Here is a 23,944-nt window from a genome sequence, read left to right as displayed (position 1 = left end):
ATGGGGTTGAATTTAACCTGGCAGACAGGGTTACTTCACGCAGGCTGTACCTTAGGGGGATCAGATCAGGAGTGGTGGTAGAGGGGATGGGAATCAGAGCAGAGGGAGGTGCCCACAGGTGATTGTAGTCAATTAGGCAGACATAGGAGAGGTCCGAATGGCACCAGGATACTGGAATTACAAGGAGAGGAGCAAGGAAAATACAGCTTACTCTCTGCTACTCTCAAAACATTACCCCTGGTCGCCAATATGGGGGGCACACCAAGTAGTCCCCCAGTCCTCCACGGTCACTAGGTTGGTGTCCTACAACTGAATCCAATTCTGAGCCTACCCACCTGAGTTAGTGTCAGTTCCCACAGCTGAAAGGGCTCAGTTCCTCAAGTCTGACTCCCTCCAAAGGCCAGTCCCAGCTCCAGGCTTCCCCTGCTTCTGACCATTGCTGTAAAACGGAATTCCCACCACCTTTTCCTCAGATCCCATGACTTGCTAGAATGGCTCACAGAACTCAAGGAGTACTCATGTCTCCAGGTTTATGCTACAGTTTGGATACACTTCGTCCCCAAGCCGGCTATTGAATCCTTAATCAGCTGGAGAGCAAACCTATTCACAACAAAGGAATCTCTATGTTGTGCTAAAAGATGCACACAGAACCTAGGCCAGGCAAGGAAGGCAGCGAGGCTGGAGAGGTCAGGACAGAGACAGCCCAAGTGCTGTGGCTCTGCAAAGGTTTTGGCTCTGAGATCTTGAGATTTGGGCCAGCGGAGGGTCTTGAACTAAGGCTGATGTGTGGCAGGGTTTCAAAGGGATCACGTGGATCTCCGGTTGAGGGGAGCGAGTTGCAGGCTTGGGGAGGAAGTGGGACCGGGCCAGCTGGGTGTGAGATGTGCATCAAGGGCCCAGGAAGAGCTGCCCGGAAGGAGCCTCCCCATCCTCCCCTCCGTCGTTGTGCTCACACACGTGTGTACACACACAGTCCGCCTGTGACTCCCCAGGGCGGCGGCTGTTTCCAGCAAGGGATGCTCCGGAATTTGTCCCGCCAGAGGGAGCCTCGCCAGCCTTACTCTGAGGGAGGCCGATTCTCGCCAGCTGTGGCCTTCAGCAGCTGGATGTGGAATGTTCGGGCCAGAGGGAAGGTAGTTCAGGCGCAGAGGGGAAGGCGGGATCTTGAGCTCGGGGTGGGTGTGCAAAGCCATCGCCGCAGCGCGGCAGTGAACTGAGAAATGTGTATCAGTCACTGGGTTGCTGTTTGGTGAGGATTCAATTAAATATGTATATAAAATTTTGAATACTGAGCGCTTCATAAAGGGTTGAGGTGTATACGAATATCTTCTCTGCAGGAACCGGGTCCCTGGACAGCACCCGGCTCCCAGATGGAAGCTCATTCCGCGGCAGCCACGCACCTCCAGAGAGGTAGAGGAGGCGGCGGGACTGGATGCGGGTGACGAGTGGCATTCTTAGAGCACGGGTACCAGTCCACCGCTCTTATGGCACCGGCGAAGGGGCAGAGGAGCGGGCCGCTGGGTGCAGCTCTCCTCCGCGTCCCTCCCCCTGCGCCCGCGGGAACTGGGTTGCGGCCGCGCCCGGGAGGCGGTGCGAGGGGCGGTCCCGGGGCGGGACCCCAGGAGGACGCCTGGTCTAGCACCCCAGGCTGCGGCTGCCGGAGAGCTGGGAGCGAGGGCGCGGAAGAGGAGCGGTTCTTCGCCGACGATCCGCACTCCCGACCCTACCCGACCCGACGCGGGGCGGGCGGGTGTGTCCGCGCCATGGGCGCAGTCTGGTCCGCCCTACTGGTCGGCGGGGGGCTGGCGGGGGCTCTGCTGGTGTGGCTGCTGCGGGGCGGCCCGGGCGACGCAGGCAAGGACGCCCCTCCCGGGGAGGCCGCGGACGCGAGAGGCGCCCCAGGTACGTCCCAGCCCGGGTACGTCCCCACCTGCCGGGCGTCCCGGAAGAGGCGGAAGAGGGTCCGCTGGCGGTGTCGGGTGCCGACCCGGCTGCTGTCCTGCCAGGTCCGCCTGCGGCGTGCGCCCCGGGGCTCCGGGAACCAGGGCTTTGGTTTAGGGGCGTCCCATTACTTTTTAATAAAAATTTTTGCAGGACTGGGGCTCCAACTCAGGCCTCATGCATGTCAGGGAAGCGCCGGGCCCGTGCTGAGGCTACAGCCCACCCTGACACCTCTCTTCGACCCGCGTCCCCACCCTCGCGCCCCAAGCCGCGCTGGAGTGGGTTTCGGAACGCTGAGCTGCGAGCGCCTCCTGCTCCCAGGACGCGGCCATCGGGCGGGCAGAGCTCAGTATGGACTCCAGCCCTGGGCTGGGCGCTTGTCTGGGGTTCCGAGCTGTGCGGCCCCTGCAGCAACAGCGCAGGGCGCGCTGATCCCCGGGAAGAGATTCTCACCCGGGCCCCAACGCTGATGTGGTTCAGCCTGGACATTTCCAAGGCCGTTGGCCCAGCAGAGAGTGCCCTGGCGCAAATCTCTCCTTCCCGCACCCTCCCTGGCAAGCTGCCCGTGCCTGGACGGCGGCCTCGCGGTGGCAATGACATCTGTGGACTTTATTTTTAGTGGAGAGGTGATCATTTGAAAATCTGCCCTGTGCCTTTCCTGTGATTGCTGGGGGTAGGGTGAATCGAAAGTTCATTGAGCTCTTCTGTAGGCCGTCTCATGTTTTAGGTTCAAGAATTGGGAATTGAGAATAATATTTGTTGGCGGCTCACTTTCAACCCTACCTTTAGAGAGAGGCAAAATGAAGCAAGATTTAGGGCCGAAGATTTAGCTCAGTGGTTCCACCGCTTGCCTCGCAAGTGCAAGGACCTGAGTTTGATCCCCGGTACCAAAAAAAAAAAAAAGCAAGACTTGCCCTTCCGCATAGCTCACCTCAGTGATGGTCTTGGAGATTTCCCTTCCAGGGAGCTGCTGGGACTGTCAGCTGAGAGAGAAAAAAGTCTCTAGGGGACTTGGATTTGTACTTTGAAAACATTTTTTTTTTTATGTGTGTAGAGTGGGAAGGACAGAAAAGCCTTTTGTTTATTCTGAGGAGACCCTGATGTTCGTGGGATTGGCAAAGAGCAGTGAACAACATACGGCCTGTGCACCCCAGCTCCTGGCCTTCACTTCCTCCTTTTCTGTTGCCAAGCAAACACTTTACGAGTTGGCGGGGTGTGTGTGTGTGTGTGTGTGTATAGGGTCCTCTTCCGATTTTGGGGGGGAGTCATACAGCCCCTTGCTCACAGCTGGACTTTTTTGTTTTGTTTTGTTTCTGTGCTGAGGATTGAGCCCAGGGCCTCATGCTGAGTACATGCTACCGCTGGGCTACAGCCCCAGTCCTGGACAGCAGTTTTGGGTGAGGGAAGTGAAGCGCCTTGAGTTGACTGCTCGGCAGCATTGCCTGGGGCTGTGCGAGACCCAGGACAGGCTTACACTTCTGCCTTTACAACTTGCCACTGCGCTTACATGCTTAATGCTGCTGGATGTGTCTTTTGTTGCTGGGTATTCAGTACATGCATATTCTTAGGGCACAGTTGCAGGGAGCATATGAGGTACATAAATATGTACTTATTTCAATAGAGGAGTTGGACTGCAGATAGATCCATAGGAAAGCCTTCGATGGTGATCTCTTAGCCTGACTTCTTTTGTAAACTGCCTAACACTATCACATTTCCCTTTTATTTCTTAGAGCATCTTCAAGAAAGCAATGGACATTTGATCTCTGAGACCAAAGCAAAAGAAGCTTTAGGAAATGAAAGCCTGGAGTCTTGTGTGGAAGAATGGAGATTGCAAAAACAAGAGACCCCTGCTAAAGCGGCCCCATGTTTTACAGAGAAGCTGCCATCTAACAGCTTGCACGGCAACAGAGCTAAGACAGGGGGCCAGGCACGGTTAGAGGCTGAGGCTGCAGCCAGCCCTGAGGACTGGGAAATGGTGTCTAGGCACTTGTCCTGGGGAGATGTGAGCTTGGGTGGCAATCTTGAGGCTTCTGGGTTAAGCCTAAGCCAGGAAATGGACAACAAGAGCAATCTTGTGGAAGCAAGAGTCTGGGAAGCAGATGGGAAAAGAAAAAGTGCAGCTGCAGCATCTTCAGAGTCTGAGCAAGTTAGCGTCAGGTTTCAGGTGCATTACCTCACAAGCACGGATGTGCAGTTCATTGCAGTAACTGGAGACCACGAGAATCTGGGCAGGTGGAACACTTACATCCCACTCCACCATCACAAGGACGGGCTGTGGTCTCATTCTGTCTTGCTGCCGGCGGATACGGTGGTGGAGTGGAAGTTTGTGCTGGTGGAGAATGGGGGAGTTACACGCTGGGAAGAAGGCAGCAATAGACTCCTGGCAACGGGCCACGAGGATAAGGTGATTCACGGGTGGTGGGGCATTCATTAACGGTCTGCAGAGTACTGGAGAGGCTGCAGTAGACGGTGGAAGAGTCCAAGGCTGTGGAGCACGCTGAATAATTTAAAATAAAGGCAGCATGATTCTGAATTTAGCCATCAGAACTGCTGCAAATTCTCTAGTGGTTTTTGTGTAACGTGCAGAGATGTCTGTATGCAGGTAGTACTTCCAGTGGCCTCGGACTTCTTCCCTGTGGTGCTGGTTGACAGACTTGTGCTTGTGCATCATTACTCCGGGGTGTAGGCCTATTGAGGAGTGATTTGTCTGAACTTCAGGTGTGAAATCTGGCCAAGAAGCACACTAACTAACTAGTTACACAGGTTCAAGCTGGAGCCTGTAGGAGCTCCTTAGTCTAAGGGAGTAGCACGAGCCTCATTAGAAACAGCTGAGGACTGTTTTGAAGCTGATGAAATAAAAACGCTGGGCCTGGTGGTGCACACCTGTCAGCCCAGCTACTCTGGAGGCTGTGATGGGAAGATCTTGTTCCAGGGCAGCCTGGACAGTTCATTGAGAATCCCCCCAATCTCTCCCCTACACCTGCCCCCCCAAAAAAAACAGCTGAAAAAGTAATCTTTCTTGCATGCACATTTCACATTTTAAAATGTGAGCCCCATATGGAATCATATGGGTGAGAAAATACTGGGTCACTAGATGTGATTGGTGAGGATATGAACTAAAGCTCTAAGACTCCCAGTGGTTTTTGTCTGGTTTTACCTGTCAGCTATGGGTCTGAGGGGAGCAAGTATGTTCTTGTTGGTATAGAAACAAGGAGCCTAATCAGAGTTGGTCACCCAGGAAGCCAGCGTGGGAGCAGCCAGAGAGAAGGGGGACACAAATGGGGGTGGGGGTGAGCCGAGCGAGGTGGCCTGAAAGCCGCCTCCTAGAAACCAGGACGTGTAGGTGCAGCCTGGCTCCAGGGGGATGCACCCATCGTTACCCCAGAGCCCTCGAGGGTGTCTGTCACCACCCACCCCTCCACCAGGTCGACACACATGCACACAGGTACTACAAAAGCTGTTTGCTTCCGTCACCCTCTTTCCTCTCCTTTCATACCTGTGGCTTTCATGGGTGACAAATTTGTACAGGACAGTGATATAGAGCCCTCTCTTTGCTCTGAGAAGAAACACTTAGCTTTATATAAATGAACAAATAATAAAAACTGAATTTTAGTATCTTTACTCAATGTCTGAGTTGTCTGAATCTCAGTACCATAGTAGTCTAGATGTAAGATAAAATACTGATCGATGCTTTCTCCACTAATGTCAGACACAAGAAGGAAACATCAGGTTACAGATGAAGACTATGAAGAGCCTACTTTTCTCCTATCTTTGGAGAAAACGTTTATATTTCTTTTTGTTTTTTTTGTTTTGTTTTTGGTTCCAGGGATTGAACTCGGGCCCTTGTGCTTGTGAGGCAGGTGGTGGAACCACTAAGCTACATCCCCAGCCCATGTTTATATTTCTTTTGAAACTTTCCTTTTCACCTGTAATCCTAGCCCTTTGGAGACTGAGGCAGAAGGATGAGTTCAAGGTCAGCCTGGGCTAGGTGGCAAATTCCAGGCCAGCTTGAACAACACAGTGAGACTGTCTCAAAATAAAAACCAAAAATACTTTTGCTTGGTAGGAAACCCAGCATGCCTGTCCTTAAAAATGAGCCTTATATATTGAAATAACCTTTAGTAAGCCTAGCATCTACTGCAGAACAATGTATAATCTGAGTAAGATCATCTTTGCTGAAGAGAACAAATCCAGCCACAAACAGCATTAGGAAGTACTTTGCAAAACTGCAACAGTTTTTGCCCTCAGCACCAGTCTGTTAAATTCAGAGGTGCTGCTGGGTGCTTCCTAATGACTTTGGTGTTGCACAAAGAGCTCTTACAACTGATGTGCAGAAGGGCCAAGCACTTGCGTGAGAGAAAAGGTAAAACAATTTAAATGAAAATCTTTTTGGGAGTGTATAGTCATTTTGCCTTTATCTGATAAAGTAAAAATCCCTCGCTAAAGATTATTAAGAGATATGGATTATTACAATTTGTATTTTAAAAGGTCATCATTTGAAGTCAATGTGCCTTGAATGTCTGCCATCCTGAGCACAGCACAGGGCTTTCCTGGGGCCACTGTCTTGCTGGAGTGCCAGGGAGCAGTGGGTGTTCCTGGTGTGGGGCTGCTCCCACCTCGCAGTCTGTCCCCAGGCTCTCTTCTGCCTTGTGTCACTGCCCGCCCTGAGGACCCCGTCACCTGCTTGCAGGCCCCATAGGAGGGAAGTCATCTGAGAAAACCCTCAAACACCTACTAGCGCTTTGGAGCTGAGAGTGCGCCCAGCGCTCATCCCACCATGCTGCTATGACAACTTGTAGGGGGCCACGGCTGGGCGCAAGGTGGGCCTGGGACGCAAAGCTTCCAGCCAGACAGCCTGTCTTGTGTTTCTCAGGGATAGTCCTGTGCCAGGGAGCAGAAGCACAGGTTCTCTTGGTTAGCTAGCTTCTGCCATATTGTCCCTGATATTTTGGCACAACTGAAACATTTCTGTATCTGATTTTCTTATCTCATGATTTGGTTCACATTCAAAATCCCCTAATTTATTAAAATCTAATTAAGGCAGATGGAATTAATTCAATCTAGAAGTTACCCATGCACTTGTAAAGAGCAACAAAAATAGTTTCTTTAGTTATTAATATGTGAAAAGAGAAACTTGTAAGAGTTTTGATTGGGGGCCCCAACTTGCTATCTAATTATCTTCACTGCACTAGAATAAACAGTTCAGGGTCAAGGAAGGACCATCAGTAGGCTGGAATTTGACCTTCTGTTGGGGCATTATACCACGACACTTCATGTGAAAGGAATGTTTACCTTGGGATTTTTTTTTTAAGCTAGGAAAAAGTGATTATTGTAGCAGAACCAGGAAACATAAGAATTATTCTAATACAATGGAATTAGCACCAAGTAATACCTTATACTATGAATATTTTCAAATCATGCTAGTACTGTTCATAGTTTTAGTGTGAGAGCATTCAGGAATAGTTTATTTCAAAATTCTCAAAACAGTTTACAGGACAGGGTATCGTTTATTAAATTTTCACATAAAAAGAAAAAAGTACACAGGGCACTAATTATAAGTAACATCACAATGGATGGGACATCATCCCTCTGTAAAGACAGGCAAGTAAGGTGTCATTTTAGCAACATTTCTTTCCTGGTCCTTCACCTTCTGTATCCTCTTTTTTGATTTCTGATCATTGAAGACATTGCTGAAAATGTTGATGAAATAAAGTTAGAATAGCAAAAAATTGACTTAGGTTTTTAATTCTATTATGTGCTTCTTACATGAGCTGCTTGTTAGTATAGAATAAATACAGGTTAAACTCAAGTTCTTAAACATTAGTGTGGCATATTTACTTTTCAGTTGTTTTAAACATGCAGGATAAGATCAGATGAACACAACTGTTATAAAACAATGCATAATTCAAACACTTCAGGAGAGTACAAAAGAGAGAAAAGTTGGTCTTTGTCTCTGCTCCACCTGCCAAGACAGAGGTCATTCTGTAAACAGTTTGATGAATTTCTGCACACACATGTGAGAAAGGTAGTCTTTTCTGTCAAAGGAATACTTAACGTAACTATTTTACACAAATCTCTATTTTTGTAAAGTGTACATGTGCTTGTTTCATCATCCCTTAGCAAGACAATTTAAGAAAAAGGGGCATGTGCTGGTCACCCTGCCAAAAGATTTTGTGTGTCACAGAGATTCCTGTGTCATGGGCTCTGTTCTCAGTGCCTTGAGAACTGGCCAGTCGGGTTAGACTGTAAGGCTATACTCTCACCATGGGCACGGCCTGGTGAGTCAGGGAATAAAAACCCAGCAGACTTCTTGGGTGTGCGGGCTGGCTTTGTGTAGCATAGCGATGCATCCTTCTGTAAAGCCTTACTGAAAATCTTTTCAAAAGTCGGCTTGCTTTTGTACTGTTTGTTACATCAGAAAATTTATGTCCAACACGCACAAGTTTACTTCTTTACACAAATGCAGATATGTGTAGTTTGCTTTTTTCGCTTAACCACATATCGACATCTTTCTCAGGTTTTGTTCTGACTGTGCAATATTTCATTGCACAAATATACCAAAATATTAGTAAATAAACTTTAGAAGGTTGGTTTCTTACTCTTTAATAGATTGCTACAGTAAATACTTTTTATATAGACTTCCGTGTGTTTTACTCTCATTTCTTATAAAACAAATTGCTAAGACTGGAATATTGACTCAAAGAGTCTGCATACTTTGGTGCAGAAAGTTTTTCGTCTAGTGCTGGGGATCAAGCCCAGGGTCCTGTAGGTGCTGAGTGAATGCTTTGTTAGTACGAGACACCCTAACCCCCGTACTTTGATAAAATGCTTCTGAAATTTTTTCCAAAAATGTTTGTTCAGAATTTCCATAAAATGTCTCACTCAGGCATTGCATCCAATCCAAAAGTACTTACACAGTTTAAGCGAATGTAATATGTCTTCCATTTTGATTATTAGAGGATGGCACAGATCAGATAACTCAGAAATACAAGTCAAAGTGAATTAAAAATAGGGCTAATGAAATAATACATCTTCCTTAAAGAGTGAAGCCCGCCTCACAATAAACTAAAGATGAAACACTTATCTTAATGTTTACATTCGTAGGGAGCTGGTGCTACCAGAAAGGATTTAGAAATTTCTGAATAAAAACATGATACTGTGTAGCCTTAGTGCAAGTGCTCTAACAAACGTGAATTTTGGAGTCGAGCCCCAGCACTACTACTCATTGTGTGACACAGAACTCTTTGACACTGCTCTTCCCTTCAGGTGCGCAGGGTTACTGTGAGGACCACAGGGAGAAAGGGAAATATAAACAAGAAGTCCCCTCCAAAAGTGCACTGTACCTTGGTTCTTCAGCTGCAAATCTTCTACCAGGGTGTGCAGCTTTCCAGCCTGGCACACAGGATGCTTAGTAAGTGCTTGAAGTAACTATTATTAGCAATAAGACTAAATTTATTTTATAAATATTTGTTCTTTAAAAGATATTTTTCATTCACCTAAGCAACTCACATTCTCTAGGGATGAAAAGGTAGAATAACAGATGTACACCAATATCAGTCTCTCTGAAAAAGACTCCCACAATGAAGAATTTATGTCAAGAAAGGAGGAAATACAATAACCTTTCCCCTCTCCAGGGCCCTCAGAACTTAAGCCAGAGGGCTGGCCATCACTGCAGATTCTAAGAGCTTCCATGCAAATAAACAGCTTTAGTATTTTTAGAGGTGGCTTATCGTTCTATTTTGTGATCCACTGGGTGGCATAGTCTCTCATACCACTGTGTTCATTTACATTCCATGTCAGCTAAATACCATTATCTCATTTTTTGGCTATGGACTATAATTCTATCTTGGTGACCATCATACAGACACTTGTGTACAGAGGTAACAGGGATAAGTGTGTGTGTGTGGGCAAGTTCCATGTGAAAAAACAGTCAACCCTAGCTGAGGGCTGGCTGGCAGGATTATCACCCTGACAGAGGAGGGCAGGGTTACTGGGACCTGCCCAGGGTCCAACAATTAAACCAGGGCCTGGCTATGCACTAGGGTTCAAATCCTCATGTTTTGAGGAAGGTTTCTGAATTGCAGATTCAACAGCTTTTGAGTGGGACAACAGATAGGAAGGAGGCTTAACCTGAAGGGAAGGGAAGGGAAGGGAAGGGAAATATAAACAAGAAGTCCCTTCCAAAAATGCACTGTACCTTGGTTCTTCAGCTGCAAATCTACCAGGGTTTGCAAGCTTTCCAATATATTCTGAAGTTTCCTGCATATTTTCCCTGTTGTTTCTACTGGCGGAGACTGTGAATCTATTAGAAAGTTGCTTAGATGTGGTATTAAAAGTCTACTTGATATTTTTTAGAAATGTTCTAATTATAAAGAGCTATTCCTTTAAAATAAAGAACTTAAAACTTCTAACACTTTTAAAATGAAGAAAAAAGTCTCCTGTCTAAATATCGCATCAGTAGCCTAACTGATTTTGTTTCAAAACAACATGATTTACTGTTATTTAACTACAGAGTAGTAAACTGGTGGAGGGAGAAGAGTATTTCCAGTCTGATGCCACTCAGCAGTGGTTAGCGTTCACACCAAACCTGAGGACTTCTGCAAGCCCAGGATGTGTGGCAGCAGGATCTAACTCAGACCCTGGCACCACTTGGGAACGTGTGAGGCCTGTGCCTGATGCCGTCACCTGAACAAGGGTGGTACTGTGTGTGACAGAACAGTGTTTTGTGGATTGAGTTGGCCCCAGGGGACCTACAACAAACAAGGCAGTAGCAACTTAAGAGGGCTGAGGAATGAAAATACTTGCCAACAGATATGAAAAGTTCTGTCAATCTCTAAAAATATTTAATTTGATGAGCTGAAGATTTCAATTAGTTTCTTCTTTTGTGCTGTTGGAGACTGAACATTTAGGGTCTTGCACATGCTAGGTGAGCTATATCCCCAGTACTTGAAGATTTTCATTTGATTTTAACCCCTGAACAATCTTTTTTTTTTTTTTTTTCCGTACTGGGGATTGAACTCGGGTCCTTGTGCAAGCGCAATGCAGGCCACCAAACCGCTGAGCTAAATCCCCTACTCTCCCCTGAATAATCTTGACAAAAATTTTTGTTGGCTTTCCTATCAAATACCATATTTTTCATTATAGATATTAAAAGGGTGGGGATTTAGCACAGTGGCCACGTGCCTGCCTGGCAAGTGTAAGGTCCTGAGTTTGATCCCTAGTACTGGGAAAAAAATTCCTACTCACGATAGATATTAATATTAAAGGCAATGATATAGTAACTATTTTAATTCAAGAGGAGGAAGAATTTCTTAAAGTTTTCACATGAAAGGTATAAAATGTTTAATGAGCATCTGGGATGGGGAGCAACATGCCACGTTCCTACATAACACCAGTTTTATACCAAGGAGACAAGCAGCATGGTCTATGGCTGCATGACCACTGCCCTATGTGGTAAATGACTTGGTACTGTAAATTTTGAAAAATACTAAATGAATAGCTTTGAGACATAAGAGAAGGAAAAACAATGCAAAAAGTTAAAAAAAAAACAAAACACTAAAATGTGATTAAGTTCTGATTTTCATTTTTACAGCACAGAATTTCAAAAGACTAAGAACCAACTTGACAGGGATTCCAACAGCTCATCTGGTTTCTCCTCATCATGGGGATGAGCCCCGGGGCACTGCTGTGACCTGTTCATGGTCACGCAAGAGGAGAAACACTTCAAATTCCATTTAATACCCATGTGTTTATCAGGCATTCTTGTAAATCAAATAATTTTTCCACTTGTCTTATCAAATAACACATAAACTTAAGATTTTAAAAATGAAGCCAGACACAGTGGTTCATGCCTGTACTCCTAGCACTGAGGGAGGCTGAGATAAGAGGAACACAAGTTCAAGTCCAGCATAGTGAGACTTAGTGAGACCCTCGTCAAAATAAAAATTGCTAGTGTTAGAGTAGCTCTGGGTCCCATCTCCAGTGTCTTTCCCCACAAAATTAAAAATGAGAAATTTGACAAACTTGTACGATAAACATTAGCACTTGGAAACTCAGAGAGTGAAGGACAGCATGTTTTAAAGAATGTAAATAAGACAGAAAAATCACTCATGGTAAGTAAAAGAACTACAGTCTTACAACAGAGGGAAAAAAGTTCCTTATTCATGTCAGAGAAAAATAGAATCTTTACATCTAATTCCTACATTTTGCATATTTGTACCCAGAGCTATTGCATTCAGACAAGACTGCATGAGTTCCCTAGCAGTGATCAGAGCCTGCATATGAGAGCAGCACACACAGCCTTAGCGATTGTGAGCATGGAAAAGAATGTACAAGTCGGCAGCGAAAGGCTCAATCGGTTCTATCAGCAGTATCAGATGAATCTTACCTTTAGCAGAATCAGGTGAGGGAACAGTTTTGGTGGATCTGTACTGTGTCGAGGAACCTACTGAATCTTCAGCTGAATTCGTGAGCAGCGAGTACATTGGAGACTTCTTAGGGGAAGTGAATGATTGGGAAGCTGAGTTTTTCACAGATGGGCTCGCTACAATTTTGCAAGAACAAGAGTAAAAAATGGAATTAATTAAAAATAGTATATTGCATCTCTGAAGAAATCAACTTTGATGATGTTTCCAGTGATGGGGCAGAGGGGAGAGGGTTATGTTTGGTAAACACACAGGGTTTCCAGTTGGAACTGAAAGGTCTGTGTCTTCACAGGGGCTGAGCCTCCGAGGTGGGTGGACAGGAACTTGACTTGCCTGGCGGGATCCTGTGCTCCAGATCCAAATTATAACGCCTGGTCTGATAAAATTCATCTGGGACCGCTGATGAGCTTAGCTATCTCCCAAAACAAATACGAACGCTTTCTAGAAGAGGGTAACCTGATTCTCAGTCTCAAATCATCTGTAAAATTTTTGCCATATACCGTAAAGTGCTAGATAGTAAAAATTGCCAGGGATATCAAGAAGACAAGATAACATGGAATTAAACCAAGATAAAAGTGTATAGATGATAGGTATGGATCCACGAGGTCCACATGCTGGAGATTATAAGCACAGATTTCCATAGTTTTAGAGGTTTTTCTCCAAACCCCAGATAGGTTCTACTTGTATAAAGAAATTAATTTGCATATATCAATAAGAACTACTAAGACAAGCAACGAAAGACAAGACAATCCTACAGCTGCCAGAAGAGATGGGCAGAGGGGAGGGATGAGGAGGCATATAACATTTGAATGAGCAGCAGTTAAACTTACAGTTGACTTCTTAGGAAAAATGATGGAAGCCAAAAAACAAAGTAATGATATATTTGAAGTGGAGGAAAAAGTGTCACCCTAGAATTCTATGCTCAGCAAAAAATTTTTTTTTTCAAAAATTGAGGATAAGGGCCAGGGATTTAGCTCAGTGGTTCTGGCACCTGCCTCAAAAGTGCAAGGACCCAAGTATGATCCTCACTACAAAAAAAAAAAAAAAAAAAGAAAGAGAGTATAAAAATATACACAATTTCAGAAACTGAGACAATTTATTACCTATAGACAAAGAAAATATTAAAGGCGTAAGTAAATTATACTAGTTGGAAAATACAGCAATAAGTATATATAAATAAATGATGACTATACAAAATAATACAACCTACTATGGTTATATTTATAATTAAAACGTACAACTACATTAGGGTAGTGAATGGAGTCAGTGGGTTCTAACATCCTCACAATATATGAGAAAAAGTAAAAAGCACTCATTCATGTTAATCAAAAAAGACAAGGATAATGATTATTCTTTTGTCCTAAGTAATCATTAATGGAGAAAAATATAACTGAAGTAAACTTAAAGAAATCAACATTATATAAATGCTCTTTGCTTTGATCATTAGTTTCAAGATTTCACCAATCAAAAATGATTAAAAAATTAAGAATTTGCATTTATTATAATTAAGACTGTTATGGTTTCATTTTAGATATATTAATACTTTTATTAAAAAAAGAAAAGATGTGGGAACTTATCTTCCTTCCATCTCTTTTCAATTACAGTTCAATGACATTGTTTTTGTTTTTGTTGTTTGAGACAGGGTCTCACTATGTAGCCCAGGCTGGCCTTGTACTTGCCATGGTCCATCTGCCTCAGCCTCCCCAGAGCTGGGATTACAAGTGTGTGCCACCCTGCCTATCCCTATTTACATTATTACTGTCCAGATTTATAACTATGCTTTTGCTGAATATTATTTTCAGTTTGTCTTTTCCAATTATTTTATTCTGTTCCATAAGAAAATCGATTATGTGTCTGTTGGTTTTCTTTTGCTTACTAAATCTAACACATCCTGTAATTTTTTTCCTTCCTGGTTTAAAAAATTCCTTTTGTGTAATTTTCCCTCTGGCTATGCTTTACAGTCAGGCCTATTCCATCTTATTTTTTCCCTCCCTCCCTTCTTTCCACTTTTCTTTTTTTTGGGGAGTGGTGGTGGTACTTGAGAGTAAACCCAGGGATTTCACAGTGAGCTACATCCCAGCCCTTTTTAATTTAATTTTATTTTTTGTACCAGGGATCGAACTCAGGTCCTTGCACTTGCAAGGCAGGTGGCAGAACTGCTGAGCTAATTCCCCGGCCCTACCAGCCCTTTTTTAAAAACACAAGCTTATACAGGGTCTTGCTAAGTTACTTAGTCGTGAGCCTAGGCTCAAAGTTGTGATCCTCCTGCTTCAAGTCAGCCTCCCAGCATGTAGGCCATTGTGCCTGCAGGAGCTTGTTTTTCTACAGATTATCTCATCTATAATTCCTTGGAAATGATAAAAGACATTTGTCTAGTTCTCCTTTTCCTTTCAGCCAGTCCATCAGTATTTGTTGAGCACCCACTTTGTGCTGGGAAGGTTCTGAGCTGTATCAGGGGAGCAGATAGTTAAAGGCTGGTGACTCAGTGCACGCTGTAAACTGCTAAGTGACACAGTATATTAGAAGATGATTTCAAAGGAAAAGTAAGAGGGGACTGCAAGTGTGGACAGGTTGTGACTTTAAAATGAGGTGGTTCGAACCAAGGCTCACGGGGACAGAGGAATCAGAGCACAACTCTGAAGGAGGTGAGGGTTTGCTTTGTGCGGAGCACGGTGCGCGCTCACATGGGCATGGAACTCTGGAGCTGCTGCAGGGAAGTGGCCGGGCAGCCCAGTAAGAGGTCAAGGATGGACAAAGCAGATGGATGGAGAAAGGAGAAGCAGGAAACAAGCCCAGAGACTTAATGGAGAAGTGCAGGTTATGTCAGGACCTTTGCCTTCACACTCATGGGAATGGGAGCGCTGCAGGGCTCTGCAGGCCCCATTTCTGTGTCCACTGAAAACTCACCTGTAGACGGGAATGTGAAGCAACTTGATGGATCTTCCAGTTCTGCATGTAACAGGACTGGCTCCCTGGAGACGTAAGAACAGTCATGTGAGCTTTCTGGTTCACATACAGCAGCAAGAGCTATGGACAGAAGCAACTACCCAGCACTTGTGAGGGCCGAGACCACACATCAGGGTGCCGAGTACAACCCCAGGCCTCACAAGTCCTAAAACGCCCACAAGGGAGATGCTAAGTTGTTCTATCTTACTGCACTCGGTGCCCATGAACATTTTACAAGATGAAAGGAATAATATATAATCGATCAGAAAATTCATTTTTGTGTAATAATAGCTATATATTCAAATATGCTTTTGTTTTTTTGGTACCAGGGATAGAACTCTGGACCTTGTGCTTGCGAGGCAGGCGGCAGCACCACTGAACTAAATCCCTGGCTCTTTCAAATATGTTTTTCATGGATTCTAAGAACAATCTTTTTTTCTCCCCCCTTGTACCAGGGATCAAACTCAGAATCTTGCACCTGCCAGGCAGGCGCGGTACCACTCAGGTAAATCCCCACCTAAGAAGAACAATTTTAATGACTCACTTTAAAACAAAGAAACCAAGACAGTAACACCAACAAAATTCTCTTAGCATTATCAGTATGTTTATAAAACTTTAAAGGTTAATTAAATCAACACGTTAAAGCACACAGGTATTGGGGCCAGGGATTTAGCTCAGCGATTCGGTGGCCTGCCTCGCAAGCGCAAGGACCCGAGTTCGATCCCCGGTACAAAAAAAAAACCGATCTCTGTGGGTTGAGTATCAGTCGGAGGTACACTGATAGTTCTCAAGGTAGTTCTCTTTCAGGGGGTTTGTGAAGTTAAAGTTAATTGCATTGCAATACTAAGACTGTGTGTGTGTGTGTGTGTGTGTGTGTGTGTGTGTGTGTGTGTGTGTGTGTGTGTGTGTGCACGCGTGCACGCGTTACTTGTGATTGAGCCCAGGGCCCTCAAATTGAGCTACATCCCTGGCTCTTTTTTAAATTTTTTTATTTTGAGAGAGGGTCTTCCTAAGCTGTTAAGTTGCCCAGGCTGGGCTGGAGCTTGTGATCTCCCTGCCTCAGCCTCCCAGAGTGTTGGTGTCAGGTCAGAAAGAACTCCCTGGGGAAGGTTAAAAGACCCTAGCCCTTTTCAGAGGGTAGAAAATATAGGCTCTGGGCAGCAGGTAGTTCCCAAGCAGCTTTGTGGTTCGCAGCTGACAGTCTGTCTCTGACCCCTGCCTCTGTGCAGGCAGCACTGCCCCTCCTAGTGCATGCAGGCTGCCATGCCTGTCCCATTCCCTGTCAACCCACAAGACCAAACTCCTATAAGCCCAGTATCCAAGCAAACAAGTGTCAACACTCAAAGGGGTACAGACACCCCTATTTATTCCCCATGCTATGGCAGAGGGAGGAATGTAAGGACCGTGGGAAGGGTAGATAAGCAGAAATGTTGGGCATGGCTAAGGTGACATGGCTGATGGCTATAAAAATGACTACCTGGTTACTGGAAATTGCTCTTTGTGAACCCTTATAGGTGTAAAAGTTATTCTTAGAGACCTGCTTTTGTGCACTGGAGACCCCCTAAAACTCCATAAAACCTTTGCCCATCCTAGCAACAAGACCACCCCAGCAACAAAGACTAAGATTCTGATTGGTTTAAAATTCCTCTAAAAATGGTCAGAGCAAGGACACCATCCAGGGTAGCTCAGCTTTTGAGCTCTCCCTGCCCAGCAAACTTGCTGCTCAGCAGCTCTGTCCCTGCCTTCATGATAAACCTCTTCTTCACACTATTTGTTTCCTGAGTTCCTCATTCTTCACTGGACAACCTAGTGGTTCTTGGGCTTTGGGTCAACCTCACTCTCCCCCTGCATTCCTCATCTGGGGGAGAAACCAAGGAATGAGAGGATCTCGCAACTGGAAATCCCTCAGCCTCTAGACGACCGCCCCCATGACATTACACTGGAATTACAGGTGTGTGCCACATACCTGGCTCTGTTATTTGCTTAATTCTCCCTTTCACAGATATATATGAGAGTTTCCAGAAGGTCAATACCAACATACACATTTATGAGATTCTAGCTGCCTTTTATTTAGCTGCCAAACTGTAAAACAATTCTCAGTGTTTTTGAGAATACAGATTTTGTTCGCGATAAGACACAGTATAAGTATACAGTAACCTCCATGCTGAAGGAAGCAGATCTTTCTAGTCCTGGCAGAGCTCTGGCTACCTCAGGAAAGCAGCTGCTCTCTGCTTCTGACTGAGTTCCTTCCTGAACACTCAGTCCAGGTCCCCTGTAGCTGTAGTGGCCACAGTGTGTACTCTGGAGCCAGCCAGACCAAGTTCAAATATGAGCTCCTCTGTTTATGAGATGTATGACCTCACCAAGTCTGTAAGTAATCTGAGTCTCCGCTTCTAATCTACACATGGACAACAGTGCCTCCCACATAGATCAGATTAGATACAGGTCATTCAAAAATAATCATAAAAAGGAAAAATAAAAATATGCAGTTGAAGGGCCGGGAATTTAGCTCAGTGCTTCCGCCACCTGCCTCACAAGCACAAGGACCCCAGTTTGATCCCCAGTACCAAAAAAAAAAAAAAATGCAGTTGAGAAAAAATGTTCAACATCACTAGTTATACAAGAGATGAAGATGAAAACAACACTGAGATTCCATCTTAGTCCAAAAAGAATGGCTGCTACCAAGAAACCAATCAATAACAAATGCTGGTGGGGTTGTGGGGAGAAAGGAACCCTTCTCCATTGTTGGGAGAGTAGACAGGTGCAACCTCTCAAAGAACTAGGATTGGAGGTCCCATTTGATCCAGGAATTCCTCTGCTGGGTATCTTCCAAAAGAATTGAAAAAATCATACCACAGTCATATATGTGCACCCACATTCATAGCATAGTTTGTAATAGCTAAAACTTGGAAACAGCCCAATTGCCCAACAACTGGTGACTGGATAAAGAAAATGTGGTTTTTCAAAATAAAATGGAGTACTATTCAGCCATAAAGAACAAGAAACTAGAGACATTTATAGCTAAATGGATGACACTGAGGCCATACTCAAGTGAAATAAACAGGACGCACATGTGTAAATACCAAATAGTTTCTCTGGTGTGAGAAACTGAAAGTGTAAATGAGGATCAAAATGTATAATAGATAATGTGAAATAGGGAAAAAAGGTCTGAAGGGGAAGGGAAAGTGGGAGGGGTAGGGAAAAGGGAAGAAAGGAAAGGAATAAATATGAGAAAAGGAAAAAACAGAAACAAAGTCTGTAAATAGGGAGAGGTTGAAGGGAGGGCAGGGGAATGGGGGAAAACAAAAGACAAGATATAACATATAAAGGTACAATTTCCTAATGATGAATGTCATCATATTGTATACTTAAAATATACCAATAAACTTAATGAATAAAAAAAAGAAATCAATGGAAAAAATATGCAGTTGATAGTATGATTATTATAAATAGGTACAGGGTAGTGGTTATACCCACATAAGGAAATCAAGATGGTATTTCTTTTAGGCTAAGGGAAAGATGTTTACAAAGATTCTAGTTCTCTCTGTTGTGATCAAGTAGGGGAGGCAGTGAGCAGGTATGTATAATCTGACTTCATCCATTCACTGAACCATTCGCTGAAGTGTTCCTGGGGAGCGGAGCTGAAGGCAGCACTAAATCCCCACTTGACCGAAATGCAAACACAAAAACCATCAGCACCCTTTGAGGAGACAAAGAGGGCATGGACAGTTCCATTTTCATAGGTGGTGAAAATGTAAAAGATAAAAGTAAGGTATTTCCAGGCCATCAGGCAATGAACAGACCTCCAGGCTGTAAGCAACTCTGAGCAGAGCCCATGCCCGCCCATGCTGCTCACTGTTGAGTTCAGGCCCCACACACTGCAGGGGAGGCAGTAGTGCTCTTTTGAATCAGATGGCCCACAGTACTAAACTGAGGGCTGGTACAATCATTTCTCACCTGCTGAGAGTTCCACTGGACTTGCTCCCTTCCATGGAGTCCCTTAATGAGTTGTTGCTTCTATTGGTGGAAAGCCAGGAGAAACTGAAGAGCACACATTACTTTCCTACCAATCTAATATGGGTTTGTGAGAGAAATAATTTATTCTTGTTTTTTATTTTATTATTCACTTATTTATTTTGACACTGGGGTTTGAACCTGGGACTGGATGTATGCTCAGCATGCATATTACCACTGAACTACACACTCAGCCCAATTTATTTTTATGCAGGGTAAATGACATTATCTGCTAGCTGGATAGGAAGGTCATAAAGTGCGAGCCTTAGGATAAAGCAAAACTGTTTGTGTGAACATTAATTTCAGAAAGACACAGACTCCAAAGAGTAAGTACTCTTCCAGGGAAAGGAAATAGTATGGAGAAAAGCTTGAAGATAAAATAAAGGAACTTTTGGAAGTCAGGAGGAAACTGGTTTATCAGAGCCTAACAGAGCTGAAAGCAGACTCCAGGAGGAGGTCTCTGCAGCCTGAGGAGCCGCACACTTCTAATGTCACAGACAATAAATACCAAGATTTCTAAGCATTGTCCTCTGTGACTTCTATATATCTCGAGTTAATAATGGTCTTTTTTTTTTTTTTTTTTTTGCTCACATTTGTTCTAAGCTGTCTTTTAAGAATCTTATTTAGCCTTTCTTTCTGCTTTCTTTGTCATTGTCATTGTTGTTTTTTTCAGACAGGATTTTGCTATGTAGTTCAGGCTGGCTTTGAACTCACCATATAGCCAAAACTGGCCTGGAACTCATGGTGATCCTCCTGCCACAGGCTCCTGAGTGCTGGGATTACAGGCATGTACCACCACACCTAGCTTTCTTTCTGCTCTTTTTAATGGTTTCACTTAAAAATTCAGCTATTCATTACTGAATTGTTTTCAGTAAGATTATTCTTTTAACTTCATATATAAACTATCATATCCTAGACCACTCTTCAAAATTACTTTACAAGCCATTATAAATATGTAAAAGATGTAGACAAAGTCATTGCCTTCCCAAGACCACACAGCTTCCTGTAGTTAAACATCAGTACCATAGTTTGATCAGTGTCCCCCAAAGGTCCTAAGGGACAGTGGTAGAGCCTTTAGGAGGTGAGAGCCGTAGGTTACAAGGGCAGGACCCAAAGGAGACTGTGGGATCCTGGCCCCTTTTTATCTCTTCTGCTTCCTGGTAATGAGGTGAGCCACAGCTCCCCTGTGAGGCCACACCACTGGTGTCCCATAAGAGGCCAGTATTGGATTAGAACCTGCTGAACTATAAGCTAAATAAACCTTTATTCTCTTATAAATTAAGTACTTCACATATTTTGTAATAGTGAATCGAAGCCAAACTAGTCAGCAAAAAAGCATCAAGTTCATATGAAGCTGATTTCTGGAAAGTAAATTTGTACATTTAATTGAAATATTTTTTTAGACTCAGACAATGTAATAGCTTTCCTTCATGGACCAAAATGTCTGCCAAGTTCCATGAAAATCATCCAACCAGACCCTCCCATTTAACCAGGCCACATAAAAATCCTTGGGTAATTAATTAGATTTAGTATTGTACATTATTCTTACCTATGGCATATGTCTGATCTCAGGCTTGATTCGATGATGCAATCTCTTACCCTATCATCCCTGTTTAGACAAATACAACTCAATTAATTACATGCAGATCAATTTCTAGATTTGGTTTTCTTTGTGGGTTTTGTTTTTTTGAGACACCATCACACTATGTAGTTCAGGCTGGCCTTGAACTACTATGTAGCCCAGACTGGCCTCAAACTCAAGGTGATCCTCCTGCCTCAGTGTCCCAAGTGCTGAGATTATAGGTGTTGGTTACCACACTCAGCAAGACTGGATGTCTTTTAAAAATAATCAATTACTCACATATATTTATTTATTTTTTTGAGACAAGGTCTTTGTCATGGCTTGTATCCATTGTATCTAGATGTACATCCCCCCAAAGTCTCGCACAGTTATAGGTGGGGCTTTTCGGAGGTGGCTAGATCTAGGATGTGCCATGCTAGGATTGGGGGTGTGATACTGGGAGTAAGCATGCCTCACTGTGGGTGTAAACAGCACTAATCCATGGATTCACAGACTGGATTGACTATGAAGGGAGAGAGGGAAGACTCCTCTTGCCTCTGCTACTTCTGCTGCTTGCTGCTTTGCTGTCTCCTGCCTGCCTGCCATGGACTGTTTCTCCTCTGTGATGTCATGCTGCCCTGCCTCGGAGCCAGTGGACTATGGACTAGAACCTCTACAAACTGTGAGCTACAATAAACCTTTCTTTTTTTGTTAGGTATATTGTCTCAGCAATGAAGAAGATTACTAACACTCCTGCTATGTAGACCAGGCTGTCCTTGAACTCATTATGTAGCCCAAGCTGGCCTCAAACTTACAATTCTCCTGCCTTAACCTCCCACATTCTGGGATCACAGGCTTGCACTACCAAACCCAGATGTTTAACCCACAAGTGAGGGTTTTAGGCTTCCTGAATATTGAACAAAAAGCTACCTCTGGAATTCATCAAATCAAAAATGCTTTCTTTCCCCAGAGTCTTAAGTGCTAGGGAGAGTTTAGTTTTTAGTGACAAGATAATTTGTAAGATTACAAAAAATTAACAAAAACGCTTTAAAGACAAGGACCAAATATATTTATGTTTAAATAAATCCAATACAGTTCAACTGTATCATTAATGGCTGGTGTGCTGGAAACCTGTTCAGGGAAGTATGGTAATCCTATGAAATGATTGGTGCTGAGAATCAGTGGCTGGAACTTTTACTTCTGGTTTTGTCTTAGCTTTCTATAAGGAGACAAGTCAACTTATGCCTAAGATTATGCAACCGTCAAATGAGCTAATTAAAACTGTCCTGGCTTACAAGTCATACTACAGTCATGACAAGAGTGAAAGTGTTCTCCAAGTGAAAATACTCTGTGATGGAGGAGTCAGTGAAACATTTCTGACACTATGTGATTCTGATAATGTGAGTTACCCTAGGCAATTGGGCTATTTCTATTATAAATAACAATTAGAAACATCCAGCCAATATTTTGGTACCTTGGGATAGTATATATACACTAACTGAACATCTAAGTAACTGCCATATAACCAGAAATAGGCTATAATACTAAATATATTACAAAATACTATATATATTACAAAAATGGAACTATAATACTAAAATATATATATATATATATATATACACACCATATTAAAATGCTTTAAGATAAAGTAATCTAAATGACACAAAATACAATTTTAAAAACACTATTTGAAAAGACAATGAAAATGCCACTGATTTCTATAACTATGTTCAGGGAGGGTTAGGATTAGGGTACACTGGCCAAATACTTTTTTGGGTCTTATTAACTGGAGATAACTGGCCTTTCCTGTCGGCTTATACCTGGAGTGTTAGGAAGCTCTCAGAGTCCTAGTTTGTGTGCTGCAAGCAAATCAACCTCTGACACTGGTGTTTTTTTTCTCATTTATAAAATGGGATGAATGAACCCTGGACTCAGGTGGTTGCTGTGATATTCAGATGAGATTACGGATGTGAAATCTGCTGGGAATTATAAATTATTATGCAAATGTAACTCTAACACCTTCCACTGACAGGTGTCTAAACAGAACATATTACTTGCTCTTAATGCCAAGTTTGTTTTATTTTTGCTTAACTCCTCCACTTTTATTTGTTTCCCTGACAACTTCAGACATTCTCCAAAGTTATTTAAACCTCAACCTTCCAGAGACAGCTTTCCCCTCCTGAGTGCCATCCTACACAGCCACGCACAAGGCCCCAAGCGACGGTGCTCTCCCCTTGTCCTCTGCCTTGCTCAGCTGCACAGCTGGCTCCTCATTGATCACGCTTCTCAGCTCCTGAAGAAGCTGTTTCAGATCCTTTGTGGGGTCTTCCTTTAGTGTGGTGGTCTTCCCAGAGTGCTGAGTTAAAACAACGTACAGAACAATGACCCTTCTTTTCTCAGACTGTTTTTTTCTGTTAGAAAATTAATTCAACTGGTAAACAGAAATTATGGAAGAGTAAGAAGAGGAAAATAAAAATCACCCGAAATCTTAGTACAGAGGGATACCCAGGAATAATAATAATCAATACAGAAGCTGGGTGTGACAGCACACACTCCTAATCCCAGAATTCTGGGATTCTGGAGCAGAGAATCAAAAGTTTAAACCCAGCCTAGGCAACTTAGTGACTTAGGAAGACTCTGTCTCAAAAATTAAAAAGGGTTGGGGATATAGTTCAGTGCAAAGGTCCTGGGTTCAATCTCTGGTACTACAAAAAACAAAATCAATACAGCACTATCAAACTATATACATTTATTTTTGGGGTTGGGAATTTAGCTCAGTGGTTCTGCCGTCTGCTTTGCAAGTGCAATGACATAAATTCGATCCCTGGTACCCCCCCCAAATTATATACATTTATTTTTAAACTTTTATTTTTTAATTTTAACAATGTAGTATGAACAACTTTACCATGCTATTAAATATTTCCAATTACATATAGGCAAAATAATTTTGATATTTTGTTTCAGGCTGAACTAATTTTATAAAGCAACAGAACTCTACAGAACTCTTTAAAAATGTGCAATCTATCCCCCACATTTTACTTATGGGAAAAGAGAC

The 23,944-nt window shown here is 43.6% G+C and overlaps 2 protein-coding genes across 2 annotated transcripts in view; one reads left to right on the top strand and one right to left on the bottom strand.

Moving 5' to 3' along the window:
- The first annotated feature begins 1,631 nt into the window (after positions 1-1,631).
- On the top strand, positions 1,632-5,530 carry Stbd1 (starch binding domain 1). Its single transcript, XM_010619876.2, has 2 exons — positions 1,632-1,902; positions 3,672-5,530. Exons 1-2 carry the CDS (start codon positions 1,764-1,766, stop codon positions 4,373-4,375), a joined length of 843 nt encoding a protein of 280 aa, XP_010618178.1. The 5' UTR covers positions 1,632-1,763; the 3' UTR covers positions 4,376-5,530.
- A 1,808-nt stretch (positions 5,531-7,338) lies between these two features.
- The window catches only part of Ccdc158 (coiled-coil domain containing 158), a 41,244-nt gene continuing 24,638 nt past the window's right edge, over positions 7,339-23,944 (bottom strand). The window contains 8 exon segments of the mRNA XM_010619892.2: positions 7,339-7,605; positions 7,608-7,631; positions 10,139-10,243; positions 12,329-12,484; positions 15,273-15,337; positions 19,269-19,328; positions 20,875-20,934; positions 23,097-23,245. Of these exon segments, the coding sequence (XP_010618194.1) occupies positions 7,523-7,605; positions 7,608-7,631; positions 10,139-10,243; positions 12,329-12,484; positions 15,273-15,337; positions 19,269-19,328; positions 20,875-20,934; positions 23,097-23,245 (702 nt within the window). The 3' untranslated portion in view covers positions 7,339-7,522.

The sequence above is a fragment of the Fukomys damarensis genome, unplaced genomic scaffold (assembly GCF_012274545.1).
Source record: "Fukomys damarensis isolate Sample0158 unplaced genomic scaffold, DMR_v1.0_HiC HiC_scaffold_32, whole genome shotgun sequence".
In the NCBI taxonomy this organism is placed as follows: Eukaryota; Metazoa; Chordata; class Mammalia; order Rodentia; family Bathyergidae; genus Fukomys; species Fukomys damarensis.
The sequence above is the reverse complement of the archived record's forward strand: the minus strand, read 5'-3'. Positions and strand labels throughout refer to the sequence as shown.

Bases quoted from the DNA above. Each gene is read 5' to 3' on its own strand.
- Stbd1 (XM_010619876.2), top strand. From the start codon at position 1,764: ATGGGCGCAGTCTGGTCCGCCCTACTGGTCGGCGGGGGGCTGGCGGGG. The intron at 1,903-3,671 runs GTACGTCCCAGC...TTTATTTCTTAG, and splicing joins GGACGCGAGAGGCGCCCCAG to AGCATCTTCAAGAAAGCAAT.